The sequence below is a fragment of the Pseudophryne corroboree genome, chromosome 1, assembly GCF_028390025.1.
Source record: "Pseudophryne corroboree isolate aPseCor3 chromosome 1, aPseCor3.hap2, whole genome shotgun sequence".
NCBI classification, from domain to species: Eukaryota; Metazoa; Chordata; class Amphibia; order Anura; family Myobatrachidae; genus Pseudophryne; species Pseudophryne corroboree.
The window spans coordinates 1,034,410,874-1,034,427,811 of NC_086444.1; the positions used below are offsets into that span (position 1 = coordinate 1,034,410,874).

The following is a 16,938-nucleotide window of genomic DNA, read 5'->3' on the forward strand; positions in this document are numbered from 1 at the left end:
GTGATCGTCCCAATTCAATGTGGGGTGCCGTAGGGTAGTGAGGTGAGAGTTCTCAAGGCACTGGAGGTGGAGCCTGGGGGGCCCCGGAGGACGGCACCGTGAACCACTCAGAACGAGGAGACCGAAGCGAATCCCGCTGTGTCCGTGGTGGTAGGCATGGAGAATGGACATCTTGGTCAGGAGCGGGGATGCCCAGTTTAGAGAGGAGCGTTTGGGCCTCAGATTGGTCTCTAGCTGTGAGGAGCTTCCCTTGGTGCCACACTAGGATCCGGAAAGGAAAACCCCAGCGGTACTTCACGTTGTGACGGGAGAGCAGAGAAGTGATGGGTTTGAAGTCCCTGCGTTTAGCTAAGGTTAGCGGGGATAAATCTTGAAAAATCTGGAGTGGGGTGTTTTGGAAAGTCACAGATCCCAGCCGTCGGGCCTCCCTCATAACGGCCTCCTTCGCGGTGAAATAGTGCATTCGGAGAATGACATCTCTGGGTTGAGAAGAGTCCTGGGAGCGCGGTCGCAAGGCCCGGTGTGCTCGGTCCAGGAGGAGATGTTCCTCAGGGGTATCGGGCGACAGGTGTGCGAAAAGTCGTTTAAGGTAGAGTTCAAGATGAGACGCCTCGACCTCCTCAGGGATACCCCGAATCCTCATATTATTTCTCCTTGCTCTATTGTCTTGGTCTTCGTTCTCCTCCCGGAGGTGGGCAACATCCTGACGGAGTTGATGTAGCTCGGTCTCTGCTGTTTGTTGGAACGTTACCACCTCTTCGACTCTTCTTTCGAGTTGGTCCGTTCTGGAGCCGATGTCGGCTATATCAGATTTCAGGGAGTGTAGAGCTTGGACTGAGGACTTAATGTCCCGCATCTCCTTAAGGAGGGAGAGGAAGTCCTTGCGGGTGAGGGGCGTGAGATCGTCATCTTCGGCCTCCGATTCGGAGGGACCCCGAGAGGGGCCGGGATTGTTGGGCCTGTTCGTGGCTGGGGTGCCTTTTTTGGTCAGAAATGATGTGAGATCGGACCCCTGAGATTTTTTGTTACCCCTGGTCATTTTGGGGGCGTAGGGGAGTAGGTGGAATGCAGGGTGGGGAATGGGGGTGGCGCTCCAGCTGTGAGACTCAGGGCCAGGGAAGGTGACTCGGGGGCTTTAAGGGGACATTACGGTGTGGACATCAGCCGAGCCCGGCAGATGGGGTCCGCCCAGGGAGGCCCGCAGGAGGAGAGGGAGGGCACCCTGGCCCGGACTGGAGGGTGAGAATCCGAGGTCACAGGAGAGGGGTTCCCGGAGACTATCTCCACCGCTCGGGGACCACAGGGACGTGTCCCGGGCACGGACCAGCCGGCAATCGGGGCAGCCCCGCGTGGGGGAGAGGACCGCGGGCTGATGTATAAGCGGCTCCCAGGCGGGTTTCCGCGGAGGCCTCGGTGGGGTTTAGGTGGATGGAGGCAGGAGGGACCGCGGTCCCGGAGATTCACCAGGGGGCCGCCGCTGGAGCGGGTTGCAGGAAGAACGTGTGTGGAGTTCCAGGTGAGCCTTAGTGTGTTTAAGGTCGCAGGAGGGGGGGGACGGAACTGCGCCCAACCCCTCGAGCGTGGCTGGGCCGTCGGCCGTCTGCGGGTGCTGTGGGGTATGGTGCAGGATGAGGGAGTGCAGCGGGGGACAAGGGCCGGTGAAAGCGGCTCACCTCTGCACAGACGGGCTCTCCAGGCCGCAGGTCCTCCGCTTCTCCGTCCGGGTCCCCAGGTCCAAGATGGCCGCCGCCGTCAGGGCCCCGTGCCTCCCGCAGCCGCGTCCGCCCGGATTCCTCCTCTTCCCGCAGCACCGCCGGAGATTCACCAGGGGGCCGCCGCTGGAGCGGGTCGCAGGAAGATCGTGTGTGGGCTTCCAGGTGAGCAGCAGGAGTGGAGGAGATCCCCTCAGCCTTAGTGTGTTTAAGGTCGCAGGAGGGGGGGGACGGAGCTGCGCCCAACCCCTCGAGCGTGGCTGGGCCGTCGGCCGTCTGCGGGTGCTGTGGGGTATGGTGCAGGATGAGGGAATGCAGCGGGGAGCAAGGGCCGGTGAAAGCGGCTCACCTCAGCACAGACGGGCTCTCCAGGCCGCAGGTCCTCCGTTTCTCCGTCCGGGTCCCGGGGTCCAAGATGGCCGCCGCCGTCAGGGCCCCGCGCCTCTCGCAGTCGCGTCCGCCCGGATTCCTCCTCTTCCCGCAGCACCGTCGATCCCGGGTGCCAGGTAAGGGAGGTCCGGGTGTTTAAAACAGGGATGGGGATCCCGTGGGGGCACTCCAGGGGCTCCAAGGGCGGCCGCCCTCCGCGACGGATGTCGCCGGAAATCGAGGCCCCGGCTTCGGGTGGGTGCGTAGGCCGCAGTCCGCAGAAGCCAGTATACCGGCTTCCCGACTCCGCAGCACAGGTCCACCGGTGTGAGGGGGTCCCGGAGGGATAGTAGACAGGTTGGTGGGTTGGAAAAGTGGTCTGGGGAGGGAAGGAGAGGTATAATTTCCTCAGGGAGTAGAGAGCTCCCTGTTTGTGCAGCCACTCTGATCGGCGTCCAGGCCACGCCCCGCATAACAGTCTTTCTGAGCATGTCATTTACTAAGAGCATACAGTGGGATATAACTTTTGCACCTGTTTGTATGGATTTCCTACTGCATGCTCATCATTGGTAGAGGAAGGGCACAGCCAGATTGAGGCATTTCGTATGGCAGCACTGTCCAACATTTAAGGGTAATGTCACACTATTTTTTTATGAGTTTATTGTATGAACTCTTTATCATTTACTTTTCTATATCAATTTTCTGGTTCTGAAAATCACTAATCTAATTACTGAACACCTATCTGGCAATAATGATTTCTGAAATGCTATGAAAAAAGCAGCAATAAGTTGATGTGTAATAGTGGTGAATAAGCTCTGGGTGCCATGGAAGTATAACGCAATCACTATACTGTAAACAGTATTGCATTGTCCAGGAGAGTAGCACCTGTTTAGCTAAACCACCTTCAGCAGCAACCGCCAGTGGATCACATGAGGAAAATTGCATTGTGATATCCTCCCATAAGCTTTTATTTGCTATATATGGGAATATTTTTGCAGCAGGCTTCAGTAGAGATCTTTGTGACCTAACTGCTACAAAAAGATGAGTGTAACACCCTTACTGAACGCCATTTCTTTTGGGATTGACATGAATAGGGCTAGTCGGAATACAGTCATATGCAGATATGGACCACAGCGATAACTCAATGTATTCCCACATCACCAGGTAACAAAACAGCACTTGGGCCCTAATTCAGGTCTGGTCGGTCCTGCGCCCATCGTCGCAAAGTACCAGTTTTTTGTACTTTGCACATGCGCAGGACCGGTTCTAAGGAGACAGCAGTGATAGCAACTTCAGCCACATCTGAGTTTGTCCCATGATGCAGAGGACACACCCCTACAGCACCAGACACACAGCACATTATACCCCAGACTGTGTGTCCTTGGTGAATGCACACACACACCCTGTACTGTTCACACACACAGCACATTGTTCTAGGTCACTAACACATGCTGTACAAATACTCTACACAGGACATCTGACACCTAGGGCCTAAGTAGGAGTACATAGACCCGATGTTTACGCGCATCACTGTTTTCAGATCTGCGTATGCGCAGAAGCCGCACTGCAAATGCACAGATCTGAGGCTGCAATGATGCTCGCAGCATGGTTTAGTATGAAATACCTACAATCAAATCCCAATGGTCAAAATACATACAACAATTGACTGACGGTCAAAATTCCAGCAAGGTCAAAATACCGACATTTAAAATCTCGACAAGGTGAAAATACCTACGTTTAAAATGTCGACGGGTCAAAAAGTCGACATGAGTTTTTCATTGTTTTGGTGTGTATGTCAACATGGACACCGTATAAGTGTACCGCTACGCTCGGCACACCATTATATTCCCCCTCCAGGTCCAAGGTTTAAATGAAAAAACTCATGAAAAACTCATGTCGACTTTTTGACCTGTCAACATTTTAAATGTCGGTATTTTGACCTTGTCGACATTTTAAATGTAGGGATTTTGACCGTGTCAGGATTTTGACCATCGGTCAATGGTTGTCGGTAGGGAAGCCAATCCCGGGTACGCTCAGTGCTGATCCCTCAATCCCCGGAATTGGAGTTTCCAATCCCGGGATTGAATCCCTGCCATTTTTGGCCCTAAATCCCGGGATCCCGATCCCAGGATTGGCGACCATAGTTGTCAGTATTTTGACCATCGGGATTTTTATTGTAGGTAAATTGACTGCATCCCGTGGCAGGGATCATTCTAAAATGGGGGGGGGGAGGGGTGTCAGCCCCATTTTCTGGGCATGCTGAACCCAGTGGCTGCATCTCAGATGCAGCTTCACTAGCTTCAGTAGCATAATTTCATCGGACATCCTAAGTGTGGCTCCGGCAGCGTGATTTCACCAGACATCCTAAGTGTGGCTCCGGCAGAGTGATCTCACTGGACATCCTAAGTATGGCTGTGGCAGCGTGATTTCACTGGACATCCTGAGTAACCCGAGGGTCATCCAGATGACCATTACGTAGTTGATCCAATGCTCTGTCTTCGGATGCAACAGCGGGTCGAGTAGCTGGCAGTGGGCATCTTTTAACTCAAGACGCCTCATGCGGCTTTTGCATATTTTAGCACAACTGCTGAGTACAAAGACGCAGTGGCAGTGCAATTAGTGCGCACCTCTGTATCAGCCCCACAGGCCATAAAATAGGCACAATGATTTTTATGATGTAGTAGCTTCCATTTAGGTGCTGGTATTGATCTTAACCCAACAAGACAGTCTTAACTGTGGGAACCATGTCACAGGTCTGGATAAGATTACCATGAAAATACAAACCAAGGCCACCTAGTCAGAAAATAGGTGATTAGAGAATACAGTTTCCTGTTGTCTGATGAAGCATGGCCTACACGGGTGGTCTTCAGTTTGCCAGCTGTCGGGATCCCGGCGCACAGTATACCGGCACCGGAATCCCAACAGCCGGCATACCGACACCGTTTCTCCCTCTTGGGCGTCCACAACCCCCCTGAAGGGAGAATAGATAGTGTGGCGCGCGTAGTGCACCACCGTGCCCGCAGCGTGGCGAGCGCAACGAGCCCACAAGGGGCTCATTTGCGCTCGCCCAGCTGTCGGTATTTCGGCGGTCAGGATTCCGACGCCGGTATGCTGGCCACCGGGAGCCCGGCTGCCGGCATACCCTACTACACCCGGCTTACACAGTACAGCACACATCCAGCTGGTATTATTTCTGACCATTGTTCATGTGATTTCTCTTGGCTAATTAAGCATGGTTTACGTGTGGCTCTCCATCTGTTATGGAATAGTTGTTCCAATGCATCTAACAGGCCACAGGTTGCATAAGCATGTTGTACTGATAAATACTACTTTTATTTACCATGTGATTTCCAACGAAAGGCTGGCGGCATGAAGGCTGGAACTTTTGACCCTTATCCATCTCACTCCAATGATCTTTATGGGAAGCCAGTTACTAAGAGTGCAGTGAAAGGAGGAAAGATATTCCAGCCTCCAGCAGGTGCCAAGTCGTACCCCATAAAAAGTGTTACCACAGCACATGTTACAAGGTAAGTGTATGTGCTGTACACTGCTGCAATATAAACAATGATGTTCTCTTCTGTACTTTCTAACCAATGGAAAAACGTGTGCAGTTATTCTTCAATGTGTGGCTATAATTCACATAGATAATAATTAAAAGCTTATAATACAAAGAGTTTTATGTAGTCATAATGTCCACATTTAGAATGTCAATATCACAATGTCAACAGTTATGTCAACATTGTTGAAATGTCGACATTGACATGTCAGCATCTGCAGATTGGTCATAATTCAGAGATGTACATAAATCCGATGGTTTAAATACATCTTAGGCCGGGTGGCTGAACACGTGCAGAATGGGTTACTGAGATGGCCGGGTTACTGACAAGTGACCACCATCATGGCTGCTGGTCACGGTGGCAGACCGATGCTGTGTCTTTGGACGCAGCACTCGGCTTGCAGATGCTGTCAGGAGGAGTCTTTTTCCTCCACTGCCACAGCCTAAAACTGCTAATGCAGCCTCCTGCTGCATTAGCAGTTTTAGGCTGTGGCAGTGGAGGGTTAGTGATGAAACAGTGGAGGGTTAGGCTGTGGCAGTGGAGCGTTAGGGTCAGTCTGCGGCAGTGGAGGGTTAGGGTTAGTGCTGCGGCAATGGAGCTTTAGAGTTAGTGTAGTAGCAGGGTGGAGGGTTAGTGCTGTGGCAGTGGAGGGTTAGTACTGCGGCAGTGGAGGATTAGGGTTAGTGCCGAGGCAGTGGACGGTTAGGTTGCAGCAGTGGAGGGTTAGGGTTAGGCTGCATCAGGGGAGAGTTAGGGTTAGTGTTGCGGCAGTGGAGGGTTAGTCTGCAGCAGTGGAGGGTTAGAGTTAGGCTGCGGCAGTAAAGGGTTAGGGTTAATGCTGCGGCAGTGGAGGGTTAGGCTATGGCAGTGGAGGGTTGAGGTTAGTTTTGCGCCAGTGGAGAGTTAGGGTTAGGCTTTGGCAGTGGAGGGTTAGGCTGTGGCACTGGAGGGTTAGGTTTAAGCTGTGGCAGTGGAGGGTTGGGGTTAGTTTTGCGGCAGTGGAGGGTTAGGGTTAGGCTGTGGCAGTGGAGGGTTAGGCTGTGGTAGTGGAGGGTTAGAGATAGGCTGCGGCAGTGGAAGGTTAAAGTTAGGCTGTAGCAGTGGAGTGTTAGGGTTAGGCTGCGGCAGTGGAGGGTTAAGATTAGTGCTGCAGCAGTGGAGGGTTAGGGTTAGTGCTGCGGCAGCGGAAAGTTAGTGCTAGTGCTGGGGCAGTGGAGGATTAGAGAGAAGGATTTATGGGAGGGTAAGGTTAGGGATGCTCACCACCAGAAGCGCCACAGGATTCAATGGAAGTCATCAGGATGTCTCTGCCGGACCTAGAAGACACCATTGGAGCCCCCAGATCCAATATACCAGGTAAGTCACCACTAGACCAACAGGAACATTTTGATGACATTCTAATAGTGTCGAAATGGTCAGTGTTGACGTGCTAAACATGACATTATTAATGTCCACAAAATTTACCACACCTGCAGCAGGTAGTCAGACACCACAATGGATATTCTACTTGGAGGCCAAGGAGTATATTTACTAAGCGATGGATTTGCCATCAATTCAGAACTGATGGGTATTGCCGGCATTTTCAGCTTCAAAATACAGCATTTACTAACATCAGTTTTGACTGTCATTTCAAAACTGACCTCCATGCCCATAGGTGTCCAGACCCCTGTAGCACAAAAACATCATAAAGCAGATGCTGTTTGCTAGACCCACCCAGAATCCTTTATGCAGGCTCCTATATCTATAAACATAGAGGGGAGGCCTGCAGTGTAGCTTTCCCCGCACCATAATTCCACCAGACCTAGGCCCATTGGCCCCAGGGTTGGTTTCTCTAAGGGAGTGGGGCCCCTCTTCATGGGTATATCCACCCTAAGGTCAATAGCACTACAGCTCTTCTCAGTACCCCAGGATGGTGGGTATGGAGGTAATCAAGAGATAATAGTATTAATACTATTTTCCTTTGCTGGTGCCCTACAAGTGCCAGCATGCCCTGGGACAGGGCCCACTGGCACCTGTAGTGCACCTCCAAAGAAAATAATAGGATTTTGATAACCTACCGGTAAATCCTTTTCTCCTAGTCCGTAGACGATGCTGGGGACGACATCAAGACCATGGGGTATAGACGGGATCCGTAGGAGACATGGGCACTCTAAAGACTTTTCATTGGGTGTGAACTGGCTCCTCCCTCTATGCCCCTCCTCCAGACCTCAGTTGTAGGAACTGTGCCCAGGGAGACTGACATTTCGAGGAAAGGAATTACTTAACTAGTGGTGAGATATCTACCAACTCACACCTTCAACCATGCCGCACACATGGCATCCAACATAACACACGCCAACAGGCATGAACCAAATGCAGCAACATGCTGAAACCAAGATAACACAACTTGTGTAATTCTAATAACTAAACTGCAGGTAAAGTACGCACTGGGACGGGCGCCCAGCATCCTCTACGGACTAGGAGAAAAGGATTTACCGGTAGGTTGTCAAAATCCTATTTTCTCATACGTCCTAGAGATTGCTGGGGACGACATCAAGACCATGGGGTCTATACCAAAGCTCCAGTACGGGCGGGAGAGTGCGGATGACCCTGCAGCACCGATTGACCAAACAAGAGGTCCTCATCGGCCAAGGTGTCAAACTTGTAGAACTTAGCAAATGTGTTTGACCCTGACCAAGTAGCTGCTCGGCAAATTTGTAATGCCGAGACCCCCCGGGCAGCCACCCAGGATGAGCCCACCTTTCTAGTGGAGTGGGCCTTTACAGACGTCGTAACGGCAATCCAGCCGTAGTATGAGCTTGCTGAATCGTATTTCTAATCCAACGTGCAATAGTCTGCTTGGAAGCAGGACAGCCAATCTTGTTGTGATCATACAGGACAAATAGAGTCTCTGTTTTCCGTATACGAGCCGTTCTAGCAACATAGATTTTCAAAGCTCTAACCACATCTAGAGATTTTGAATCAGTGAATGTGTCAGTAACTACTGGCACTACAATAGGTTGGTTTATGTGGAAAGATGAAACCACCTTTGGAAGAAAATGTTGACGAGTCCTCAACTCTGCCCTATCTTCATGGAAGATCAGGTAAGGGCTCTTGTGAGACAAGGCCCCCAATTCAGACACCCGCCTTGCGGATGCCAAAGCCAAGAGCATCACCACTTTCCAAGTGAGAAATTTCAGCTCTATCTTTTGTAGAGGCTCAAACCAACCCGATTGAAGGAACCGCAATACCACGTTAAGGTCCCATGGTGCCACGAATGGAGGCTGGATGTGCAGAACCCCTTTCACAAAGGTCTGAACCTCTGGAAGAGAGGCCAATTGTTTCTGGAAGAACACTGACAAGGCCGAAATCTGGACCTTGATTGATGCCAATCGGAGGCCCGCCTCCACACCATCCTACAAAAAATGGAGAAAACGTCCTAAGTGAAACTCTTCCGTAGGAGCTTTCTTGGATTCACACCAAGATACATATTTTCTCCAAATACGGTGGTAATGTTTCAACGTTACTCCCTTTCTGGTCTGAATAAGGGTGGGGATGACCTCCTTGGAAATACCCTTCCTGGCTAGGATACAGCGCTCAACAGCCATGACGTCAAACGTAGTCGCGGTAAGTCTTGGTATATACACGGCCCCTGCTGCAGCAGGTCCTCTCGAGGAGGAAGAGGCCGAGTATCTCCTATGAGTAACTGCTGAAGATCTGGGTACCAAGCCCTCCTTGGCCAGTCTGGGGCAATGATGATTGCTCGAACCCTTGTTTTTCTTATGATCCTGAGTACTTTTGGGATCAGCGTAAGTGGAGGCAAGACATACACTGAAGGAAACACCCACTGGGTCACCAGTGCATCCACTGCTACTGCTTGAGGGTCTCTCGACCTGGAACAGTATCTCCGAAGCTTCTTGTTGAGACGAGACGCCATCATGTCTATTTGAGGAACTCCCCAAAGACTTGTCACCTCTGCGAAGACTTCTTGGTGGAGGCCCCACTCTCCTGGATGGAGATCATGTCTGCTGAGGAAGTCTGCTTCCCAGTTGTCTACTCCCGGAATGAATATTGCTGACAGAGCTTGTAGATGTTTTTCTGCTCAGCGGAGGATTTTTGTTGCCTCTGCCTTTGCCGCTCTGCTTTCCGTTCCGCCCTGCCTGTTTATGTATGCGACTGCTGTTACATTGTCCGCCTGGATCTGAACGGGACGGTCTTGAAGAAGATGTACCGCTTGTTGAAGGCCGTTGTAAATGGCTCTTAGCTCCAGAACGTTTATGTGAAAGCAGGCTTCCTGTTGTGACCAACGTCCCTGGAAGTTTTCTCCCTGAGAGACTGCTCCCCAGCCTCGGAGACTTGCATCCGTGGTTACCAGGACCCAGTCCTGAATCCCGAACCTGCGTCCCTCTAGTAGGTGAGAGCTGTGTAACCACCACATGAGCGAAATCCTGTTTTTTGACGACAGGATTATCTTTTTGTGTATGTGTAGGTGTGACCCCGACCATTTGTCCAATAGGTCCCACTGGAATACTCTGGCATGGAACCTGCATGGCCTCGTAGGCCACCACCATCTTCCCCAACAACCGAATGCACTGATGGATCGACACACTTGATGGTTTCAATATCTGTTTTACCATTTTCTGGATTTCCAGAGCCTTTTCCAGCGGATGAAATACTCTCTGAACTTCTGTGTCCAGAATCATCCCGAGGAAAGACAACCTTGTCGTCGGTTCCAACTGTGACTTTGGGTAATTTATGATCCACCCGTGTTGTTGGAGTATTGAAAGAGAGAGTGATATGTTTTGTAACAACTGCTCCCTGGATCTCGCCTTTATCAGGAGGTCGTCCAGATAAGGAATTATATTGACTCCTTTCTGACGGAGGAGAACCACCATCTCCGCCATCACCTTGGTGAATACCCTCGGCGCCGTGGAGAGACCGAAAGGTAAAGTTTGAAATTGGTAATGGCAATCCTGAACCGCGAATCTCAGATAAGCCTGGTGAGGAGGATAAATGGGAACATGCAGGTAAGCATCCTTTATGTCCACCGACACCAAGTAGTCCCCTTCCTCCAGACTGGCAATCACTGCCCGAAGTGATTCCATCTTGAACTTGAACCTTTTTAGGTAACAATTCAGATCCTTTAGATTTAGGATCAGTCTGACCGAGCCGTCCGGCTTCGGAACCACAAAGGGGCTTGAATAAAAACCCCTCCCTTATTGTGACAACAGTACCAGGACTATGACCTGGTCTTGACATAATTTTTGGATTGCAGGTGTTACTGCTTCTCTTTCTGACGGAGAAACTGGCAAGGTCGATTTGTAATATCGGCATGGGGGAACGTCTTGAAACTCCAGCTTGTACCTTTGGGATACTATTTGCAACACCCAGGGATCCAGGCCAGACAGAATCCAAACCTGGCTGAAGAGTCTGAGACGTGCCCCCACCCGAGCGGCCTCCCGCAAGGGAGCTCCAGCGTCATGCTCTTGGGAACCTGGAGCCGCTGTGGGCTTCTTTCCCCTTCCCCTACCTGCAAAGAAGGGGGAACCTCTCGTCTTTTTGTATTTACTGGGCCGAAAGGACTGCATTTGCGGGGATAGGTCTTTTTTGCCGGTGCAGGCGCAGAGGGCAAAAATGACGACTTACCTGCGGTAGCCGCCGAGACGAACACATTCAGGCCATCGCCAAATAAGGCCTCACCTTTATATGGGAGAGCCTCCATGTTTCTTTTGGAATCTGCATCCGCGTTCCACTGGCGAATCCACAACGCCCGCCTAGCCGATACTGCCATGGTAGCGGCCTGTGAACTCAAGAGTCCAATATCCTTCATTGCTTCCAGCATGTAGGCGGCAGCGTCCTTGATATTCCCTAACTTAAGGAATATCTCATCTTTATCAATCATGTCAATTTCTGATGACACGCTTTCTGACCATTTTTCAATAGCACGACTCACCCATGCGCAGGCAATAGTGGGCCTAATCAGTGTACCATTGGTAACATAAATGGATTTCAATGTCGTTTCCATTTTGCGGTCTACCGGCTCTTTAAGAGAAGCTGTGCCAGGAGCAGGGAGAATTGCCTTCTTTGTCAACCTGGAAAGTGTACTGTCTAACACAGGGGGTGACTCCCACTTTTTCCTGTCCTCAGCTGGGAAAGGGTAAGCTATGTGAATCCTTTTGGAAATACGAAATCTTTCTTTTATCAGGATTCACCCACATCCCTTCAAACAGAGCATTTAGTTCGTGTGAAGGCGGGAACGTGACTTTGGACTTCTTTTCCTTACATAAATACGCCTTCTCCTGAGGAACAGGAGTGGTTTCTGTAACCTCCAACACGTCCCTTATAGCCACAATCATATATTGTATATTTTTTGCCAATTTATGATTTATCTCTCTGGATTCACTATCGTCGACACAAGAGTCAGAATCCGTGTCGGTATCAGTGTTTACAACATTTGCAAATGGTCTCTTATGTGACCCAGAGGGGCCGCCCGCATAAGGAATAACAGCATCCTGAAAAAGCACATCTTCCACAGATTTTCTCCAGCATGCAGCCTTAGATTCAGACTTATCCAATCTATGGTTAATCAGATGCATACTGTCACGTATCTCTTTCGCCCATGCAGGCTCTTGGTGTGCTGGTAGCGCCACCACATTACAACTCTATGTCCCTAAAATGGCTTCCTCCGGGGAGGAACTCCCTGCCTCAGACATGCCTCACACGTGTACAGCACACCAACAGACACACTGGGACTTATTTTGGGGACAGACCCACAGTAAAATCTGTCAGAGGGAAACAGGATAGGAGCAGCCAGTCCACAACCCCAGCGCCAGTATTCCCTGTGAACACAGAATGTCCACAGCCAAATAGCGCCTTTAAACAGTAATTCACACTATTAAATGCACCACAATCGCTTTTTTGCCCACCCTTAATAGTACCCTGTACTTGTCAGAAGTGGAGGAGAGGACCAGCGTGTTCTCTGCAGTCTGAGGAGAGAGAGAAAATAGCGCTGAGTAGTGTGCTGGCTGCCTCAATGTCGGCGTCCTTACACTCATATAAACACTGTAATATTTATACTGGCGGGGGTAGGGCTGTGCCAGCGGCAACTTATGCCCCCTTTTAGACAGTTTTTTTTTCTTGCTGCCCAGGGCGCCCCCTTCCCCCCCCGCGCCCTGCACCCTGTAGTGCCTGTGTGTGTGGGCAGCAATGGCGCGCTGTGCTTCCGCCAGCCGCGCCGCACCTCAGCCGTCACTTACTTGATAGAAGATCATTCTTCTTATACTCACCTGTCTTCTGACTTCTGGCTCTGTGAGGGGGGTGACGGCGTGCTGTGGGAGTGAGCATCTAGGCATGGCTAGCGTTCAGTTCCTTTCAGGAGCTAATGGTGTCCTGTCAGCCAGAAGCAGAGCCATGAAACTCTGAGGAAGTTGGTCTGCTTCTGCCCCCTCTGTCCCACGAAGCAGGGAGTCTGATGCCAGCAGATCTCCGAAAATAAAAAACCTAACATAAGTCAGTAGAGCTCTTCAGAATGCATCCAGTCGACCTGGGCACAATTCTAAAAACTGAGGTCTGGAGGAGGGGCATAGAGGGAGGAGCCAGTTCACACCCAATGAAAAGTCTTTAGAGTGCCCATGTCTCCTGCAGATCCTGTCTATACCCCATGGTCTTGATGTCATCCCCAGCATCCTCTAGGACGTATGAGAAATTAATGTAAAAACAGGACACACGCACAGAATTATATAACATCTTTGTTGAAATAAAACACCCCCAAATCCCTTGTTTACCTATTTGTTACTTACATAATCCCAAGGGATAGGCCCTCTTTGGTTAATGCAACCATCAATGGATATTTGGCAAAAAACAAAACAAAAAAACAACAACACGACTTCTCCCGTTGGGAGCTGGATTCTATTTAAGTGATCATTTGCAGTCACTCTCATAAGAACTAATGGGGCAGCTCTGAATTGGCTGAAAAGGCAAAACCGCAGCATAAATATACCCCAAGAGGGAATAAAAAAAAGCTTCTTCATTTGAATCAGTCTAATTCAACAAATGCTATACGGTTCTGTAATCGGGCATCCTGATAATGAGCAGGAGCTAAATAGCCGCTATTGCCTACAGTACATGTTAAAAACGAGATTTATGGTAAGAACTTACCTTTGTTAAATCTCTTTCTGTGAGGTACACTGGGCTCCACAAGGATAGACATTGGGGTGTAGAGTAGAATCTTGATCCGAGGCACCAACAGGCTCAAAAGCTTTGACTGTTCCCAGAATGCATAGCGCCGCCTCCTCTATAACCCCGCCTCCCTGCACAGGAGCTCAGTTTTTAGTTAACCAGCCCAATGCAGTAGCAGGAAAAGAGACGACAACGGTTAGTAGCCACATACATCACACTCTCACGATAGGAGAAGTGTCAGCGGCTAATGCCATACCAACCCAAAGAAGCTAAGTGTGTCAGGGTGGGCGCCTTGTGGAGCCCAGTGTACCTTGCAGAAAGAGATTTAACAAAGGTAAGTTCTTACCATAAATCTCGTTTTCTGCTGTGGGGTACACTGGGCTCCACAAGGATAGACATTGGGGATGTCCTAAAGCAGTTCCTTATGGGAGGGGACGCACTGTAGCGGGCACAAGAACCCGGCGTCCAAAGGAAGCATCCTGGGAAGCGGCAGTATCGAAGGCATAGAACCTTATGAACGTGTTCACAGAGGACCACGTAGCCGCCTTGCACAATTGTTCAAGAGTTGCACCACGGCGGGCCGCTCAAGAGGGTCCAAAAGACCGAGTAGAATGGGCCGTAATGTGAGCAGGAGCTGACAGACCAGCCCTCACATAAGCATGTGCAATCACCATTCTAATCCATCTGGCCAAAGTTTGCTTGTGAGCAGGTCAGCCCCGTTTGTGAAATCCAAACAGCAGAGAATCAGATTTCCTAATAGAAGCAGTTCTCTTCACATAGATTCGGAGAGCCCGTACCACATCCAAAGACCGCTCTTTGGGAGACAGATCAGGAGAAACAAGTGCCGGAACCACAATCTCCTGGTTAAGGTGGAACAAAGAAACCACCTTAGGTAAATATCCGGGACGAGTCCTAAGAACCGCCCGGTCACGTGAAATATCAGATATGGGGAACTATAAGACAAGGCACCCAAATCCGACACTCTTCTGGCTGAAGCAATAGCCAGCAGAAACACCACTTTAAGGGAAAGCCACTTAAGATCAGCTGAACCAAGACGTTCAAAAGGAGACTCTTGTAACGCCTCCAAAACCACCAACAAGTCCCAAGGAGCCACAGGCGGGACAAAGGAAGGTTGGATACGCAACACACCCTGAGTAAAGGTATGCATATCAGGTAAGGTCGCAGTCTTTCTCTGAAACCACACCGACAAGGCAGATATTTGAACCTTGAGGGAGGCCAGACGCAGGCCTAAGTCCAGGCCCTGCTGAGGAAAAGCCAACAGCTTGACAATACTAAACTTGGAAGCGTCATAATCGTTAGATGCGCACCAAACAAAGTAAGAATGCCAGACCCTATAGTAACTCCGAGCAGAAGCCGGTTTCCGGGCCCGCAACATAGTTTGAATGACCGCCTCAGAAAACCCTTTAGCCCTCAAGACGGAAACTTCAAGAGCCACGCCGTCAAAGACAGCCGGGCTAGGTCCTGGTAGACACAGGGGCCCTGAACAAGGAAGTCTGGGCATTGTGGAAGTAGAATTGGACGCTCTGACGATAGGCCCTGCAGGTCTGAGAACCAGTGCCGTCTGGGCCACGCTGGAGCTATGAGAAGCAGGATTCCTTTTTCTTGCTTGAACTTCCGAATTACCCTGGGCAGGAGTGACACTGGAGGGAACACGTACGGCAGCCGAAACCTCCACGGCACCGCCAGCGCATCCACAAATGCTGCTTGAGGATCCCTTGTCCTTGTTCCGAATACTGGAACCTTGTGATTATGTCGAGACGCCATCAGATCTACGTCTGGAAGGCCCCACTTTTCCACTAGGAGTTGAAACACTTCTGGATGGAGGCCCCACTCTCTGGTGTGTACGTCCTGACGACTAAGAAAGTCCGCTTCCCAATTCAGGACTCCCGGAATGAATATTGACGAAATGCCCGGTAGATAGCGTTCCACCCAATGTAGAATCCGTGAGACTTCCTTCATTGCCCAACGGCTTCGAGTGCCGCCTTGATGATTTATGTAAGCCACTGTGGTGGCGTTGTCTGACTGTACTTGAACAGGATGGTTCTGAATTAAATGCTGGGCCAGGTTCAACGCATTGAAGACCGCTCGCAATTCCAGAATGTTGATCGAGAGCGATTCCTCCTTGGTCCACCGACCCTGAAGGGAGTGTTGCTCCAGCACCGCGCCCCAACCTCTTAGACTGGCATCTGTCGTCAACAGGACCCAGTCGGATATCCAGAAGGGACGGCCCCTGCACAATCGTTGGTCCTGGAGCAACCACTGCAGCGACAGACGGACCTCCGGAGACAATGAGATCATGTGAGACCTGATCCGGTGAGGCAGGCCGTCCCACTTGGCTAGAATCAGCCTCTGGAGGGGGCGAGAATGGAATTGAGCATACTCCACCATGTCGAATGCTGACACCATGAGGCCCAGCACCTGCATCGCCGAATGTATCGACACTTGCGGACGAGAAAGAAAGCAACGAATCCTGTCCTGAAGCTTCAGGACTTTCTCCTGAGACAAGAACAACCGTTGGTTGTGAGTGTCCAATAGCGCTCCCAGGTGCACCATGCTCTGAGCAGGGACCAGGGAGGATTTCTTCCAGTTGATGAGCCACCCGTGGGCTTGTAGAAACCGGACAGTCATATCCAGATGACGTAGGAGAAGTTCTGGGGAATTTGCCAGGATTAACAAGTCGTCCAGATACGGCAGTATCCTGACCCCTTGATCACCGCCATGACTTTGGTGAAAACTCGCGGAGCCATAGTTAAACCAAAAGGTAACGCCCGAAACTGGTAATGGAAGTTGCCAATCACAAACCTCAGGTATTGCTGATGTGACACTGCTATAGGAATATGCAGATAAGCATCCTGTATGTCCAGGGAGACCATGTAGTCCCCAGGTTCCAAGGCCAGAACTATAGAGCGAAGGGTTTCCATACGGAACTTGTAAACTTTCACAAACCTGTTCAATGCCTTGAGGTTGAGAATGGGCCGGGAGGACCCATTCGGTTTCGGGACCAGAAACAGCGGAGAATAGTACCCCCGGCCCCTCTGAGCAAGAGGCACCTGTACTACGACTCCTGTATCCAGGAGGGTCTGTACCACCGAATGTAGAGTGTTTGCCTTTGTCTGGTCAAA

At 50.7% G+C, this 16,938-nt stretch overlaps 1 protein-coding gene across 2 annotated transcripts in view; it reads left to right on the forward strand.

Moving 5' to 3' along the window:
- The window catches only part of CFAP96 (cilia and flagella associated protein 96), a 118,758-nt gene that overhangs the window by 71,517 nt on the left and 30,303 nt on the right, over nt 1–16,938 (forward strand). For both annotated transcript variants that reach the window (XM_063920751.1, XM_063920752.1), the window contains exon 7: nt 5,442–5,608. In XM_063920751.1, the coding sequence (XP_063776821.1) occupies nt 5,442–5,608 (167 nt within the window). The remainder of the gene's footprint in view (nt 1–5,441; nt 5,609–16,938) is intronic.